The 18,938-nt window shown below is 40.0% G+C and overlaps 1 protein-coding gene across 1 annotated transcript in view; it reads right to left on the minus strand.

Moving 5' to 3' along the window:
- The window catches only part of LOC140235690 (seipin-like), a 160,257-nt gene extending 143,795 nt beyond the window's left edge, over positions 1–16,462 (minus strand). Inside the window, exons 1-2 of the mRNA XM_072315711.1 lie at positions 16,118–16,462; positions 5,655–5,739 (exon numbers count right to left, since the gene is read on the minus strand). Coding sequence (XP_072171812.1) covers positions 5,655–5,739; positions 16,118–16,326 — 294 coding nt within the window. The 5' untranslated portion in view covers positions 16,327–16,462. The remainder of the gene's footprint in view (positions 1–5,654; positions 5,740–16,117) is intronic.
- Between the last annotated feature and the right edge of the window lie 2,476 nt (positions 16,463–18,938).

The following is an 18,938-nucleotide window of genomic DNA, read 5'->3' on the forward strand; positions in this document are numbered from 1 at the left end:
TTACCCCTAGACACTAAATTTGGGTAAAAAGAAACCATGAAATATAATTTTGGCGCACTTTGAGCTCATTCTGGCCCACTGTGCTCCCCACCCCTCCCCCTGCCCGCAAGGGGGGGGGGGGGGCAGCCCTGGATCTGCTATGAACAAACTTGAAACTACAGTCATTATCGTTGAAATGGTAAACATATTTTTTTTTCTTCGAAATTTAGTGGAGTGAACAACTTCCACAGTTTTGAAGTAATTGAAATTAGATTTGGTAGACATTATGGCCTTGAGGCATAGATGTGAAAAAAAATGTTGATTAGAAGTGGAAGATTTGTTGAAAGTTGAATTTTTGATAATAAGTATAATGACTACAGAATTTATTTAAATGAATGAATTAAATGAGATATATGTAATATGTATTATGAATATAATGGTTATTATTTTTATTTTTCTGCAACAAGTATTGCAAAAAAATTTATGTTTCATGTTATTCGTAATCTGTGACGTATATGTTGTTCAACGAACAATTGTTATTTGTATCTTTTGTATGTAACGCTGGTGGAAGGCGCATTTCCACATTCGCATTGTGGACAATAAAACAATCAATTCAATTCAATTAATGTACTAACTCATAGTATTACCCCTGGATCTGCTATGAGCAAACTTGAAACTACAGTCATCAATGTACTAACTCATAGTATTAACTTAGCTCGATCACTTCTGATTCTAGAAGATTTTTAAGGATTCCTTAATTTTGGGCGGTTTGGGTCCCTTGGGGCCCTCCAGGTGGAGCATTGTGCCCATTTGAACAAAGTGAGATCCTATGCCCCTTGGGATGCACCTGCCAAGTTTGGTGAAAATGGGTAATGGGTTCTCAAGAAGAAGATGAAAATGTACAATTTAGGCCCCATTAGGACCCCTCCGCACCCCTCCTCCCCTGGGTCCCAAGGGGGGCACCCCTGATTCCGCCATGAACAAACTTGAAACTTTGTTTCATCAATGTACTAACTCATAGTATTAACTTAGCTCTATCATTTCTGGTTCTAGAGAAGAAGATTTTTAAAGATACCTTAATTTGGGGGAGGGGGGGCCCTGGGGGCCCCCTGGGTGGGGCATGGTGCCCATTTGAGAAAGTTGAGATCCTAACCCCCTAGGTCTCTTATGCAATTGCCTGCCCCAAACACACTTCAGCAAAAGTCGTTGTCAGCATTCGCTTGGTCTTGCTATTGTTTCAGTTAAGGCTGTGTCACACATTTCCGGCAAGCCTTGTGCGCGACTTGCGAAGGACAATTTTTACTACCCGGAGGTCCCCGCAGATGACCCACACATGACAATACCTAGCACATATCTCACCCGTAGTCGCCCGGAGGTGCCCACGCAAATCTTTTTACCCGCAACCATGTTTAAGTCCGGTCACACCTTTCCGGGCAAGCTACGTGGGCTTGTTGTGTGTAGGGATTTTCCAGCATACTGGACAATTTCTGAGGGTTGACAAGGATTTGGGCGAGTCAGTGCATGTGTCTTACTTGCTGGACGCATTCTACTTAAATTCTACTCACGGGTATAATGTGTAACCCATCTGCCATGCGCGTGGGGGCTGACAACTCAGTGAAGGAATTCCTCTAAAGGAATGGCAGAAATCCCACAGAATGTCATTATCTTGGCTGCATACGGGGACTGCGAAGTACCTGCGTGGGAGTTGCCTGCGAGGTGCTGCCGCTAAGGGCCTCCTACTGGCGTTCTGCCTGGACCTCTCCGGGCATCCCGTGACTCACCCGGAAAAGTTTTGGTCATGCTCAAAACTTGGCGTGGTTAAATCGGACTTGCGTGCGCACCTCCAGGCAACTACAGCCGAGATACGCACTAGGTACTGTCAGGTGCTGACCAACTGCAGAGAGCTCCGGGTAGCAAATTTGTTTCCCCGCAAGTCAAGCCGCAAAACTTCCTCAGATACAGTATGAAAAGGTCTTGAGCATGCTAAAAACTTGTTCTGAGTGAGTCGTGGGGGTTCGCTCACAGAGATACACGCAGAACACCAGTAGGAGACCCTTACCGGCAGCACCTTGTGGGCAACTCCAATGCAGGTACTTCTCAGTACCCGAAAGTTGCTCATAACAGAAAATAGCTCATTTCAAAGCTCTCACGTAGGTCACACAGAATACACGCAAGTAGAAGGCAAGTAGCAGGCGTCTAGCAGGTAAGAAACAAGTGCGAAACTCGCAAACATTCTTGTCCACCCGCAAAATATTCTCCTGCGCACTGGAAAATCCCTCCCTCAACAAGCCCGCGTAGCTTGCCCGGAAAGGTGTGACACGGCCTTTATGCATTCAGCCACACTGCTGCAAAAGGTGATTTGCTGTTCATTCACCATTGTTAGATGGGCTTTTCAAACTCGAAAATGTGATGGCCCTTGCATTCTGAAATATGCCTTTCCAGTGATGGTTTCCAAGCTGGGCACTGGTAAAGTTGCTTCTGTGCCACCTTTTCTTTCAAACAATATGGCAATTAGCATAATTCAAAGTAATTTACCTCGTCTTCTTCAGTAGCAATGAATGCACTTCAATGCATTTTTTCAGTACAAAAAATGATTTGTACTGAAAAAAATGCTGTTACCATGGAAACGCATTGTTCAACATCGACAGAAGATGTGTTCTGCACATCTACATACCGTAGTGGCCACATGTGCCAAAATTCAAGTCAAATACTCAAAAACTCAGGGAGTTAGACCATTTCACATATTTTTTTATAATTTGTATAAAAAACTGCTGTTGCCATGCCAACAGATTTATTCTCAAACAAAAAAGGCATCCTGCACGACTACAACATTACATCATGATTGTATATCCCACATTTCAATTGAACTGCTATAAAATTGAGAGAGTAAGTTGATCCACAACATTTTATAAGATTTTTTTCACAAATTTGTTACAATGGCAACGCATTATGCAATACTAACGAAAAAAGATGTCTTGCACATCTTCCTTTGATAGCAGTCACACATGCCGAATTTGGGGTTAATTGCTCGAAAAAATGAGAGAGCAGTTCGTTCCACAAGTTTTTAATGAAAATATGCCATTGCCATGGCAACGCATTATGCGATACTAATGAAAAAGTTGCCTTGCACATCTACCTGTGATAGTGGTCACACATGCCAAATTTGGGGTCAATTGCTAAAAAAATGAGAGGAGTTCGATCCACAAGATTTTGCAATGGACCGACCGCCCGACAGCCCGCATGACCGACCGACTGGCCACCTGACCTCGGAGTGATTTCTATATACTCCAATACACACTATGTGTGGGTGGGGGTATAAAACCTATAAGCTCTATCACCTCTGATTTTAGAGAAGAATATCAATGATTATTACCCGCATTAGGCATCTGAGCTGTGGTTCTACAAAATTGTATTTCCCTCGTACTACGCGCGGGATTATGTGCCAGCAGGGAGAAGAGCAAATTTTCCAGATTCCCTGCTTTGGCAAACGCCTATGGGATTTGCGTGTTAAAAACGAGGGGAATATACAATGTAGCATCCGGGCACTTGAGCTCCCAGTGAGGAAAATTTGCTGTTGATGACAGTTTCTCGCAGAGAGGTTTCATGATGAAGGACAATCGCTCCTACTTTGTGAGCTGGCTGTTTCTACGCGTGCCGCATACCAGAGTTTCGCGACGAAGGGCTAATTCCCATAGGTTAACACGTAAAAACAGAGGACGATCCCTGCGCCTGTGTGAGTTGGCTGCTCAGGTACGTGGCTCAGGTACGCACCACGTACCTGAGCTGTGTAAAGGGATGTAGCACGCAGTGTGGTGTACCGTATGTCCCCAAAAAAATTACAACAGGACCCTCTGCAATGATAACTTTAAAAATGATGAATCAATCCAAATACAATTTCAGGATATGAAACTATATCTCATTGCCCACATCTTACAGAAAACACCATTCGATTTGCTTCAGTGGTCAAAGAGAAATGAGGAATTTTGTAGAGCATGTCAGGAATCTCTTCCCTCCAAGTTCTGTCTATTGTGTTTACACATTAATATGTAGTTCCAAGAGCATCCAAGTGCTGAACTTGGAAGAATCAGACTCATGACCTGCTTTACAACAATCCACATTTCTTTGTAACCGCTTAACCAAATTGAATGGAGTTTTCTGCAAAATAGAGCTAAGATGTTATATTTTAAGACCCTGAAGTAGCATTTGGACAGTTTAATCATATTGGGTGTTATCAATGAGAAAATCCGACTGTAATTTTTTGGGGGCATACTGTAGAGCATGAGCTCTACAGTATTTGGAATTGGAAAGTTGTAAAAAGTTACAATGTAATGATTTATTTTACTGCTCAAGATGCCTGAAATGGGTAATAATAATGACATGGACTGTCTACTTTCGGGGGATACGATATTAACTGCCCTCACTAGAACAGTGAGGGCAGTTCTAGTTCAGGCAATAAATGTTGTATCCCCCTCAAGGCCAGTCTATATTATATTAATATTCCTTAATTTAGGAGGTTTGAGCCCCCTGGGGCCCCAAAGGAAAGCATGTTGCCCATTCAAACACTTTGAGATCCTATCCCTCTAGGAATGCTACTGGCCAAGTTTGGTGCAAATGGATTATGTTGTTTTCAGCAAGAAGATGAAACTGGACAATTTAGGTCCACATTTGGATCCCCCCCCCCCTCGACCTATGGCGGGGGGGGGGGGGGGGGGCAGCCCTGGATCTGCAATGAACAAACTCAAACTACAGTCATCAATGTACAAACTCATAGTAACTTTGCTCTATCACTTCTGGTTCTACAGAAGAATTGTAAATATTTCTTAATGGTGGGGGGGGGGGGGGGTGGGGGGGGGGGAACTGGGGGCCCTTAGCGGCTCCCAAGGGGAGCATGGTGCTCTGTTGAACAAATTGAGATCTTAACCTTCTGGCATGCTACCTGCCAAGTTTGGTGAATATTCATCAAGGGGTTTTCACGAAGAAGATAAAAATGTACAATCTAGGCCTCATTAGGACCCCTCCCCACTCCCCTGGGTCCCAAAGGGGGCATCCCTGATTCCACCATGAACAAACTTGAACCTACAGTCATCAACGTACTAACTCATAGTATCAACTTAGCTCTATCATTTCTGGTTCTAGAGAAGAAGATTTTTTAAGATTCCTTAATTTTAGGGGTTAGGTTAGGTGGGACATGGTGCCCATTTGAATAAATTGAGATCCTATCCCCTTAAGGATGCTACCTGCCAAGTTTGGTGAAAATCGATCTTGGGGTTCTCAAGAAGAAGATGAAAGTGTAATAGGTTTATGCCCAATGCATGCTGGATGCTGGACAAAGAGCGATCGCAATAGCTAAAAATGTTGCTAGTTTATCAACATTGATGAGAAAATTGTAAAGCACCCACATATTTTCCACCCATCTAGGTTTGTTGTTCTTGGAGGGATTTGCATGAATTTGGTAACTAGTACATCTTTCTACAGAGATAATTATGATGATGTGGTTTTCTGCAACTTTCTGCAGTTTATATTGGCTTCATTTTTTTTTTTTTATTTCAAAGGTCAAAAGTCGTACTTTCACAAGGTAATATCGTAATATCCTATTTCACTCTGAATACTATAAAATCGTATTGGTTGGCATCTCTGTCAATGTGTCGATTGATGCACTATGTAAACATACTTACTCTGTCCTGACTTGCATCCTTTACAAGACTGAAGTTGCTGCGTGGAAAAGGGCATGACTCACTTCCATCAAACCGATCACAAAGGCTTTGGAAAGAAATGAGAAAAGAAATAAACAAAATACATTATCAAAAAATAACAGAGAAAATGATCACTCCTCCCAGCAGTGTATTCTGTCATATGATCACTGGTAAGTAAAACAAATTTATTTTGAATATTTTGTTAAGAAAGAATAATGGAAAAGCAGTAAACCCCCCCCCCCAAAAAAAAAAAAAAAAAAAAAAATCTGTTGCATTTTTGTCTGTCCATGTTACATACTCAGTCTATAAATTGTATTAAACACAATGTTTAATAGAAATTTTAGAAATGTTATCTTTTCTAATTAATATTAGACTATTCATTTGAAAAACAAGAAGGCTTTAATGAGAATTCATTATTTGACCTTCATAAGTTAGCACATAGTCTGTCCAGCACTGAAGATGTTACGCCAAAATTTGTCATTTTGGCAAAATTCTAATAGATTGCTTCTTTGAAGGAATTTTGGGGGCAAAGTTATGTCTCATTACCATGATTACAGTTTTCAGTGTTCTGAAAGATGGTATTGCATGGGGGGAGGGGGGGGGGGGTAGTGCACATTGGAAACAGAAAATAAAGTGACATCCCTGAAATGCCCCTTTTACTGTGGAAATGCCCAAATGTCAACTTATATCCAATGGTAGATTGCCAAAGTATCTGTCAAAGTGTGTGGAGAGAAGGATTAGATTAGCAGGACACTGTACAAGGCACCCTGAACTATCTCTGGATTCCCTCATACCCTGGGAGCCCAAACAGGGAACTGCAAAAACAGGAGGAAATAGGCCCACTTTCATCTGTGTACTGATGAAGGACACAGGCCATTAATGAACTGAGGACAGCCATGTCAGATAGGCAGGTTTGGAGGTGCAACTTCAATTATGGAACCCGAGATGGCACAAGCTAAAGCTAATACATGTAGTAGTAGTTAGTAGTAGTAGTAGTAGTAGTATACAGAAACTAGAAATATCCATTGCGACGTAATGGAAGTGTATTCAATGAGTTGTACAAATTATAGGGGATAAGAGTATACCATAATGGAGCTGCATACCAAAAGATTGTATCAAGAGAGTTATAATGTATCAGGATTACAAAGACAGTGGATTCAGGAAGGTACATTGTAAATTGTTTGTTGACACTTCATGGTGATGGAGGACATCCTCCATCCTCTGCTCCTTTCTCACAGAAGAAACATTTTTGAACATCTAATGCTCTGCACGTAGTGGGCCTTTTCTGGTCTTCATTTGGGATGTGAACTCTCTTTTTCTTTGCCTTCTCCAATTTAGAATTATTGAATTTCAAATGGCAAGGTTTATGCCATTGAGCTGAGTGTGTAACAAAGCTTTCAACAGTTTCTTCACTCCCTAATCAGAGTTCAACTTGCACAGCATTAATGTTATCATGTATTTGGCAGCAAAGACATTTTCTGGTGAAAATTGATCTCTAAATTTGTACGTGCGCATGTCACGTTGGGATGTTACAGCAGAAAGTACATGAACATGATAAAGGTAACCCTCTGGAAAAAAACATTAAACAGTTTCTTGTAAAGCAACTATGCTAGTCAGTTAGTTCCTTTCGTCTAATGAAACATTCTGCAAAACAAACCTCCCTCAGGCCACAAAACTTTAAACATCTTTAACACAAATATAGATTATGGCCAGCATTCCTAGAAATTTCCATTGCCGCACAATGCAATTGTATCCCCCGGCACTAGACAGGGCACACAATCCATCCACCAAATGACCTTTGACCCCATAAAAGAAGGAACACTGGGGGCAGCACTTCCAAAACCAATAGGCTTGTAGATTATATCATGATAAACCTCCACACCAAATTTGAACATAATCTGTTGAGAAATGAAGCATACATAGAGTGCACACAAACCATCCACCAACAATATGACCTTTGACCCTATAAAAGACAGAACACTGGGGGCAGCAGATCCAAAATTGATAGGCTTGTAGACTACATCCAGTCGCAGCAAACGACTATAATTAACTCCCCTGAAACCCACAAAACGTTTTGAATTTTCAACCGTCGAGGCAGTCCAAATCAAGCGTTCTCATTTTCACCAAAATTTCACCATCTCATATCTGCGCTATACATCGACCAAAATCGCTCAAACTTTCAGTATCACTGTAAAATGATAATTTCTATCCTCATACGAAAAATCACGAGAAACTTAAAGTTAAAGTATCTTTTAAGTTATTCCGCATTTCATGTTTCGCTGTCTCGGAAAACTACCCTCCGATTATTTCCAGACACATCTGGTCGCACCACTAAATATTCATGAAACTTAATATACATGTATTCATAAGACATGTGCGGACATTAGAAGAATGCTGTTCTTTTGCCGAAGACCTATTTTTGAAGTTACAAAGTGAAAATAAATGGTGTTTTGTCAGAAATCTCAAATTGTGCGGGAGTAGCAAACAAGAATAATGATGTCATATTCTAAGAAAAAATCATTTGCGCTTGCACAATGAATGTACTTTCCCGTGCTGCACCGATCCAGCGAGCTGAGTGGTTGATGCGTACTGTTACTGTGCGATGCGAGTGGCTGCTGCGGATGCCTAGTACACTGAGAGTGGGCCGCGGGGTGTTGATAAGTAGCAGAGTACTGCACGGGACTTCGCCACCTCATAAACAAGCACTTACTTTATCAGAACTGGCCTATCAAAAAGAAAGAAGCAAAAATGTGAACATTTACCAGCTATGATACCACTTGTAAATTCATGACATTCGGACTTTACGCAGATTTTACTGCACTAGTAAGAAACAATACAACTACGAGTTCCCGGTACGAGTTACGATCAGAGTACAGGTGATGTGAGCACCACAAAGATGTGGGTACATGGGACTGTACCCTGTCTTCCCGCGTGGGAATGACTAGGAAATTTCATGCTCGGAACGAAGGTAGAAAGTGCACCTCTTTTGATTATTTTCATACATATCCAGACGCATGACTTCTTGAATGTGACATTTTAGAGTTACGTAAAGAAATACATACTTAGTAACATACTTGAAAGTTTTTTGTTGTTCACGAAGTCAAAATGTGAAATTTTAGGAACGATTTCTGACAATTATTTTCCATTTTGAAAGTGAAGTTCTGCTCCATTTTGGAATATTTTATTGTCATTACTTCAACAAAGTAACATAATGGAAGGTTAGAATGAGGTTCTTACTTTTCATAACCGTTTGAATTATCAAAAAATATGAATAGTAAAGTTACAGCAGTTTTGCTGCGACACTTTCCTAGCGGTTTTCGTGCGAAACATGTTCATTCAAGAGGAAAGCGAGGTCACGTCAAAATGAAAACAGCGAGTTATTGCACCCGTCCGATGCGACTGTATCATGGTAGACCTTTGTACCAAACTTGAACAAAATCTGTTGAAAAATTTGCCCATGGAGCATACACAAACCATCCACCAGCAATATGACCTCTGACCCTATAAAAGACGGAACACTGGGGGCAGCAGATCCTTAATCTATAGGCTTGTAGATTATATCATGGTAGACCTTCATGCCAAATTTGAAGACAATCCGTCATGAAATGTTGCCTATAGAGTGCACACAAACCATCCACCAACGACCTTTGACCCTATAAAAGACGGAACACTGGGGGCAGCACATCCAAAATCAAAAGGCTTGTGGATGATATCAGGGTTGACCTTCATACTAAATTTGAACAAAATCCGTCAAGAAATATAGCCTATAGAGAGCACACAAACCGTCCACCAACATGACCTTTGATCCTATAAAAGGCGGAACACTGGGGGTAGCATAACCAAAGTCTATAGGTTTGTAAATTACATAATGATAAACCTCCATTCCAAATATGAACAAAATCCATTGGTGATAAGCACAATCAGGGTATGCAATCATGACTTTCTCACTTTAAAAGATTGTAACTTGTAAAAGAATGCACCAACTGACTTAGAAATTCACATGCAGCATGCTAAGACATCACTAATCACATGTGGTAATACAATAGCTAATTTCTTCTCATTTACTGTTAATTATTAAAGATTAATTACCAAAAAGTCCCCCAAAACCCATGTAATGCGCCAAAAAAAGCATTTTACAGATTTGAGGTCCAAATCTTAAGTCTACCCCTATGTGTTTGATATCAAATTAATGGATTTTTCCTGGCATTGCTTGCATGCAATAAAAAACAGTGGTCCTTTCAGCTGGAGAAAGTTATGAGGTCTGAAGTCCCGTCCTGGTAGGAGTGTAATGCTGGCTTATTTTTGTGACATTGTGACCTCTTAACCCATGCTGTACAGCTATACACAGAGAAACAGCTTATTTTTCTGCTTTTCCTTGAAGTACCGGTACAGAAGATACACTACAATATGGTGTGCTGTTTGCCAATAAATGTTCAGCCAGTTTTGAGTTTTGAGCCATTTTCAAATGCTGAGGAAAATAAGTGCAGCCATTTTTTTTTAGTATTTTCAGTGAGGTATATCCTAATTCGACTACTTAAAAGAATCTTTTCCCCTTATTGAATATCCTTGGTTTTTTAAGTCATAAATTGTACATATATGTAGTAATCTATTGTGTGAAAATTTTATCGAATTTGAGCAATAATTATTTTTTTAACATTTTTACAAATTGCTGAGGAAAAATAAGACTGATCCACGCCCATGTTCTCCTGCATGAAGGTCATACACGTATGATAAGTGTTCAGTGTTCGTATTTCAATGCTTTTTCAATTTTTAAAGATATCATAAGCAAAAACATAGTATTTTGGCTTAATATGTCATTGTTTGAGTGTCACAGCTTGGATATCAACTCAAGTCATCATAAATCTCATATTCATTCTTCTATTTGTGTTTACAAATTTGAGAATGGATCCAAACACTATGCGTACATTCAAGGTCAAACTGTACAGATAATTTTTTGATGAAAAATATCATATCTTCCAAAGTACCAGCCCTAATTTCATAAAACTTTGTAATAATGGCCAATGTATGTCTGTTACCTATTCCTGAAAGTTTCACCTCTTCACTCTTGGGCAAAAGTGAAATATTATAAAATATATAAACGTGGTTTTATTTGAATTCAAAGTAATGCCTACAAAATTGGTCATCAATTTTGAGTAGTGAAAATAAGACATTAATTCATATTTTGTGATATGTCATGGCTATGTGCTGGTGGTGAATGAAAGGGATATTTATCAGGAATATCTGAAAGCAATTTCAGATGAAAAAAAAATGTTCTCCTTTTTTTAAATGAATTTTTCCAATATATTAGTCATTTCAATGTAATTCGACACCCGTAATTAAAATTCAAATTTTGCGCAGTTTAATGCAAAATTTCTGACTCTTTCTTTACATGAAATGAAAATTTGAACATTCAGCTACAACAAACAGCAAAAAAAGCATTTTCACCAAGTTTTTTCATTTTTCCCCTGTTACGCAATTGCATACCCTGATTGTGCTATTAACCCATTAACGTGTGCTGTGATCTCTAGAGCGCACATAAACTATGCATAAAAATATGGCATTCTACCCTATAAAAGACGGAAAACTGGGGGCAGCATATCCAAAATCTATAGGCTTGTAGATTAAATCATGGTAGACCTTCATACCAAATTTGAACAAAATCTGTTTGGAAATGTAGCCTATAGAGCGCACACAAACCATCCACCACCAACATGACCTTTGACCCTATAAAAGATGGAACACTGAGCCCAGCACCAGCAACCGGAAATATGTCATAATTTTGAGGTCAACTCCCAACACCGACATGATTTCAAGTTCAGTTTTTTCGCCGGTGCTAGTGCTGAGATAGCACTAGCACTAGCACTAGCACCGAACTTGAAATCACCCATTGGCCCGAATTCATGAAGGCGGTACAAATGAAACCATGGTTTAAACCATGGACAAAAACCATGGAGCACCAAGTGTCGCATGGAATATTTTGTAATGAAATGACAACATTTTGTAAGTAAATGAACATTTCGTCCACAAAATGATAATTTTGTTAACGAAACGGTCATTTTGTCTACGAAATGACCAATTTCGGAACGAAATATTCTGTGCGACACTTGGCGCTCCATGGCTTTTGTCCATGGTTTAAACTATGGTTTCATTTGTACCACCTTCGTGAATTCGGGCCATTGTGTCTATCTTTATGTCCTCATTACCTCTGCCAAAGGAGGAGACATCCTCGGTACATTTGACGCACCCCCGAAAATACTGAAACGATTTTTGCATACGTTTTATTCAAGCAATTTCATTTTCTTTTGGTTCGTAAACATAATTTGTAAAAGTTTCGGCAAGTTTCCCTTACCCTGGCCCTGTAAGCACCGTACCGTCATTCACCGTACATCACGCTGCTGCTACGATATTCCGTACAGTAGTATGTATTCTGTGCATGCAATCCATACATGACAATCACATGTGTGCAGATGCGCTGTGTGTGCGCGCCCATTGCTAGTCCGGTGGATGCGCAGCGGTACACACCACGCCACGGCATTCCTGCGAGTAACTATACACAGCCCAGTCGCTGTACGTAGAGATTCGCACAGCGTAACGGCGTCGCGCATCTGGTCGGGCTATCCCGCGAGCAGAAAATGGCATGTTTCTTTTGCTGCCGCTTCTTTTACTGTCAAAAATTCGCCTTTGTCACCACAGAACATTATTTAGACGCACATTGTATTGGAATATAAACAAACTTTCTTCGATAGCAATGTGTGTTGGTGTTGCATCGCAATATGCAATAGGCACTAAGTGTTCGACAGTAAGGTTGAAATTGTTACATCGCTGAACAGTCCCTGGTGTGAGATTGAGTATGCATGATTTCATGGGTTTATTGGAGGGAAAATGTGAGGAGAAAGGGTGGCTTTTAAATTACAGTCAAACCTGTCTATAGCGGCCAACCAAGGGATACGGGGAAAGTGGCCGTTATAGACAAGTGGCCGCTATAGACAGGTAACATGTACCAGGTATCATCGTTGTATACATCTATACTTACATGTACATGTACATGTATGTGTGTACGTATGCACATGTGTGTATCATGCATCTATAGAACAATGCTGGTGTTTATATGAAATTGTTGCACAGTACATGTAGCATGTGCACAGTCATGAAGAATGCTTAAAGGGAAGATAAACCCCAAGATTAATGTGGATTGAGTGAAAGCAGCAACATTAGTAGAACACATCAGTGAAAGTTTGAAGAAAATCGGACAATCGATGCAAAAGTTATGAATTTTTAAAGTTTTGATGTTGGAACCGCTGGATGAGGAGACTACTAGAGGTTATGACGTATGAGTGGACTACAATATCAAGAAAATACTACAAAAATCCATTTTTCATGAAAATTACAAATTCCATCAACTTGATATTGACATATGTTAAGGGTAGCAATTATTCCCCCTGCTTTCTGAAAGCGGTTGGTTCACTGCTCTTTCATTATTCCAGAAAAGTGAATTTTTGTTGAATATCCTTTATATTTTCTTTGTATTGTTGTCCACTCATACGTCATATCCTCTAGTAGTCTCCTCATCCAGCGGTTCCAACACCAAGACTTTAAAAATTCATAACTTTTGCATCGATTGTCCGATTTTCTTCAAACTTTCACTGATGTGTTCTACTAATGTTGCTGCTTTCACTCAATCCACATTGCTCTTTGGGTTTACCTTCCCTTTAACACTAGTGCCTTATTGTGACTGAACAAGTGATGAATGCAACGGTGGCGATCACTGAACGTTGCCCAAGAATGATTGGCACGGCTAACAAGCAGAAAAACACGCTGAATTATCGGCTCGGCTACGGCTCCATCGGGGTTTTGGCCGCTATAGACAGGTTAAAATCTACCGCGGGAAACAAAATTTGTGGCCGCTGGCCGCGTTAGACAGGTGGCCGCTATACACAGGGTCTTTAACATTGCTTTTCTCTCGGGTGGATTTTTCAGTGGCCGCTATAGACAGGTGGCCGCTATAGAGAGGTGGCTGCTAAGGCAGGTTTGACTGTATATGCTTGCCAGATTCTGGCAAGCATTTATCCCTCTTATTCCAAAACGCTTTCCGACTTTGATTTTCACTTGCCGCGGGAATGCGCTCACTGTAATTTCACTCGCGGTACGTGTATCCGGTACTGGTAGCGTGCAAAAATGTGTGCAGTTTTCCATAGCCAAGTGACGTACACTGTACCATGACGCACCCCTCGGTTCAGAATAATGCATATTATTTTCCATAGCCAAGTGACGTACCATGACGCACCCCTCGGTCAAAATTTGACGGACAAAGCTGATAAAATGACGAACACCTGGGTCACAAATTTGACGGACCAAACGAGGAAATGACGCACCCATGTCCGGGGGTAGTGGGGTGAGTCATTACATTGACAAGTGCATAAGCCATGCATCCGGTTAAATCCAAATGCCATGGCTCAAGCCTCATAGTGTTGTACCTGGTACTGTAGGTGTATAGGACGCATGATGGAGGAAAAGGTTGAATTTCATGAATTTACGGGCCCATTTTATAAAACAATTTATGATGCACAGGCCTAATTCATGGATTGGTGATGATTAGATGCTCTCGTTTAACTTTGGAAACAGTCTAAACCCCACTAGCTGCATTTGTGGGTTTACACACTTCCAACGTTAACCCATTCCATACTGAAGTCTGAAATGCTCGTACATTATGCACGCCACAAGGTTTATAGGGTTACAGGGATTGTATTGGTTGAGGTGACACTTAATTCAGCATTTAACTTTTTGCTAAATACTTAGAAACTGCTTTAAGAGCCTGAAATGTTAAAAAGCACCCATGCAATTCTAAGAGAAATTTAAAAACAAAGTAAAACAAAGAGATCCTAATAACAGGTGGATCAAAACCAATTTTCATCGAATGAACTGTAAGTTCCTTTTAGAATTAGAAATTTCTACACGTAGTGTCTATTTGTTCTTTCATATTTCATTAACTATACACAGCCCAGTCGCTGTAGTTTGCACAGCGTACTAACAGTGTCTGGTCGGGCTAATATTTCATATGAGGTTTCTCATTATTTCAAAAATAATCATTAAAAAAACATTGGAAACCTCAAGCACCATTTCAACCGAAACCATATCATCCCTTTAAAACTGCGCATTCAATTTTTACCAATCCACTCTGTCCTGTGCACCATGATTATACTTACAGGCCCTATAGATACTCATCCACTCAGGGTAATTGTTTCACAAAGAATTAAAAGTCTAATTTAAAAGTTAAGATCCACTGGTTATGGTAGAACTGTATCTATGCCGTTGGTTTTCCTTTTCAGTTTTATGCAGTGCTTTCAGAATCCACTTCAAATTTTTATTTTAAAAAAATCCTTTGTCTCTTCTTTTTGTTACTTGTATTGTATGGTTGGTCCTACTACTCATCGACCGCCTAATTTCTATTTGCTTACAAGAATATTTAACACTGAAATTCACGTAAAAACTTGACCAACGTGATTGAGAAAATCCAGCACTATCAAATGCTGTTGTTCCCTTTTCAATTCAAAGTTTCAGTGCAAAAATATCGCCGTCGAACTGGAGTGGCCTCTTTTCAGCCCTCCGCGATGCCGCTCCTTTAGATCGACCGCTGTTTTTGTATTGACAATGCACACAAACTGAATTGTATTGAACACCACGTTGTCGTACAAAGCTTTTCAGAAAATGAATTGACATTACATTACGATTCAGTGAAAATATTCATTCGAAATTTTGTCCTTGTTTTAAACCATCAATGAACAGTGAATTTTCGTGTTTTCCCACACATCCTCATCAACAGTCAAAGCCAATCAATAGCAATAGCAATACGTTTTTATGTGCTCTGCGCGCAGTGCAGTGCGTACTAAGCGTTCTAACGTTAGGGGGGCGTTTCACAAAGCCGTTCTTAAAGTTAAGAAGGACTTAAGTGCGACTGGTGATCAGTTCTTGTGCTGCCGAATTATTGAGATTCTGATAAGTAGGCCTATGATAGCACACAAGAACTGATCACCAATCGCACTCAAGTCCTTCTTAACTTTAAGAACGGCTTTGTGAAACACCCCCCGGCCCCCTGTGCGCCAAAACTACGCGATCGGTTTAAAAAAGGGTGGTCGATGTGTAGTAGACTGTAGAGCTACCATAAATAATGCCTGTATGAAAAAGTCTCCAAAGTCTTTATTCTTTTAGAACCTAGGCCTAGGGCCTATAGACCTATGAGTTAGAATGTTACCTACCGAAGTCACACAAAGCTTATCATAATGCACAAAAACTTTTAAGTTGTTGTTGTTGGTTTGTTTGTTTGTTTGTTTGTTTTTTTTTGGGGGGGGGTGTAACACCCCATCAAATTTTTATGTGCGTCAAATTGCATATTATCAGTAACTTGGGCATACATTTGATAAAATAGTGCAGAAAATATCGATAGGCACCTGAAATCCAAGTAGACAGGTTTTGTGTGAAGTTCTGTTGGCATATACGCATAGTAGAACGTTCCATACATAAAGAATGCTAGCCACATCTGAAAGGTCAGAAGAGCGATCAGTAGAATTATCTTCACCGCTGTGTTCCGAGCCCAAGTCATCCAGTGTTGTGATATACTCATCGCCCTCCGCCACGCTCTCCGGACTGTAGCTACCATAATTTTGTTCTTGATTTTCTTTTTCTTCCTAAACGTGAATGCTGGAGTACATTTGTAGTCTTAGCGCCGTCTTTTGTATTTATCAGCATGGATTGAAGAGTGAGCGTAGCGACGAGCCAGTAGCCAAGACTAACTTGATTACTTGCAAAACTAGAACTAAAAGCACACGTTCTACACGGGGTACTATGGAAGGCCATCGCTGCCAAAACGCGTGCCAAACCATACGCATACATGTCAGAACGTACGCATGCTTATTTCATAACGTACGCATGCATGGTTCTTTCATAACATACGCATGGGACATTTGCTATTATTTTTCAATGAAATTCCTAACGTACGCATGCTTCTTTCATAACGTACGCGTGGTTTTGCCATTACATACGCATGGATTCGGCACACTCTCAGACAGAACCAAGCGTATGTAATGAATGAACGATGCGTACGTAATGACAGAGCCATGCGTACGTTATGACGGAACCATGCGTACGTTATTACGGAACCATGCGTACGTAATGACTCGACGATGCGTTCGTAGTGCATCATATATTTTTCTGTAGCTATTACGTATTACGAAAGTACGAAAGTACGAAAGACCATTAGTGCCACGGAGAAAAAAAAACTACTATTTCTACTAATCTGTTTAAACAGATTATAATCTGTAATAACAGATTACGGTATTTCTAGTAATCTGTTTAAACAGATTACAGTAATTCAACTATACTGTTTAAACAGATTGTAATCTGTAATAACAGATTACGGTATTTCTACTAATCTGTTTAAACAGATTACGGTATTTCCACTAATCTGTTTAAACAGATTACAGTAATTCAACTAATCTGTTTAAACAAGGTCCACATGATGCTTTTTCAAGCACTTAAAAGGGATCTTTTGAGGGTGATTTAAATGCAATGAATTTTGATAGATATTGGCGAGCGAGCGCAGCGAGCGAGCCGAAAATTTTTGTATTTCAGCTTACAAAACATGGAATTCTTGTCATTTTTTGCTTACCAAATCTTACAATTCTATACAAGATATAGTGACGGCCTTATAGATAACGATTTATACCAAAAAACTGAGGACCATACTCTACATTAATACGCGCGAGTGAGCTGAAATTTGTATATGTCCTCGTCATCATCACGTATTGTTCTTATCTTTTTTAGTATAAATTTTGGCGAGCGAGCGCAGCGAGCGAGCCGAAAATTTTTGTATTTCAGCTTACAAAACATGGAATTCTTGTCATTTTTTGCTTATTAAATCTCACAATTATAGTGACGACCTTATAGATAACGATTTATATCAACAAAGTGAGGACTTGGAAAAAAAATACTCTAAATTAGTACGAGCGAGTGAGCCGAAATTTTTATATTTCTGCGTCATTACGTTTTTTTTTTCTTATCTTTTTTGATTTTTTTTTGCGCCCCCCTCCCCCGTATATATACGTTCGAAACCGTTGGCGTCCTCTTTTGATAAAATCGGCGATCGCTTCAGAACGAATGAAATTGCAGACGCTGCTCCGTGTAACATTTTTCCTGCTAAATATAAAATGACATGAGTGAACACAATAGACATTGTCATTTTGTCCGCGTCATCGTCACGTTTTGTTCTTATCTTCTTCTCTTTTTTTATACAAATTTTGGCGAGCGAGCGCAGCGAGCGAGCCGAAAATTTTTGTATTTCAGCTTACAAATCATGAAACTCTTGTCATTTTTTGCTTATTAAATCTTACAATTCTAATCAAGATAATAGTGACGGCCTTATAGATAACGATTTATACCAACAAACCGAGGACTTGAAAAAATAATCTAAATTAGTACGAGCGAGTGAGCCGAAATTTGTATATTTCCGCGTCATCATTACGTTTTGTCATTATCTTGTTTGATTCGGGTTTTTTGGCGCCCCCCCCCCCGTATGTTCGAAACCGTTGGCGCCTTCTTTTGATCCAATTGGTGATCGCTTCAGAACGAAAGAAATTGCAGGCGCTGCTCCATGAAACATTTTGCCGAAAATTTTTGTATTTCAGCTCACAGAACATGGAATTTTTGTGTGAACACAATAAACATTGTCATTTTGTCCGCGTCATCATGTTTAGTTTTTATCTTGTTTGATTTGGTTTGGTTTTCTGCCCCCCCCCCCCACCATTCTCCCTCCCCCCTTCCGGGCGAGTTTTTTTTTCCCTTCTTCTTCTTCTTTTCTTTTTTTCTTCTTCTTCTTCCTTTTTTTTTTTCTTCTTCTTCTTCGTTTTTTTTTTCGTTTTTTTTGCGCCCCCAAGGAGTGGCGCCCGGGGCACGTGTCCCCCTTGCCCCCCCCCTAGATACGCCACTGCGCGCGCGCCCTAGGGGGAGGTTGCAGGGAGCGGGGGGGGGGGGGGTTAACTCTCGCGTTTTTATATTAAGCAACGTAATGATAATCATAATCACAATAATAATAATAATGATAATGTTAATAATAATAATTATAATAATGATAACAACAACTGGATTTTATGGCGTCTTTTCCAGAGGATACAAGGCGCTATTTTCCAGCTATCCCGTGACATAAGATTGATTGTGATTGGTTTAAAAAGGGGCCCTTTTCAAATTTTATGTTTAGTGCACAATGTTGGTAAAAGT

This window comes from Diadema setosum, chromosome 1 (assembly GCF_964275005.1).
Source record: "Diadema setosum chromosome 1, eeDiaSeto1, whole genome shotgun sequence".
Classification (NCBI taxonomy): Eukaryota; Metazoa; Echinodermata; class Echinoidea; order Diadematoida; family Diadematidae; genus Diadema; species Diadema setosum.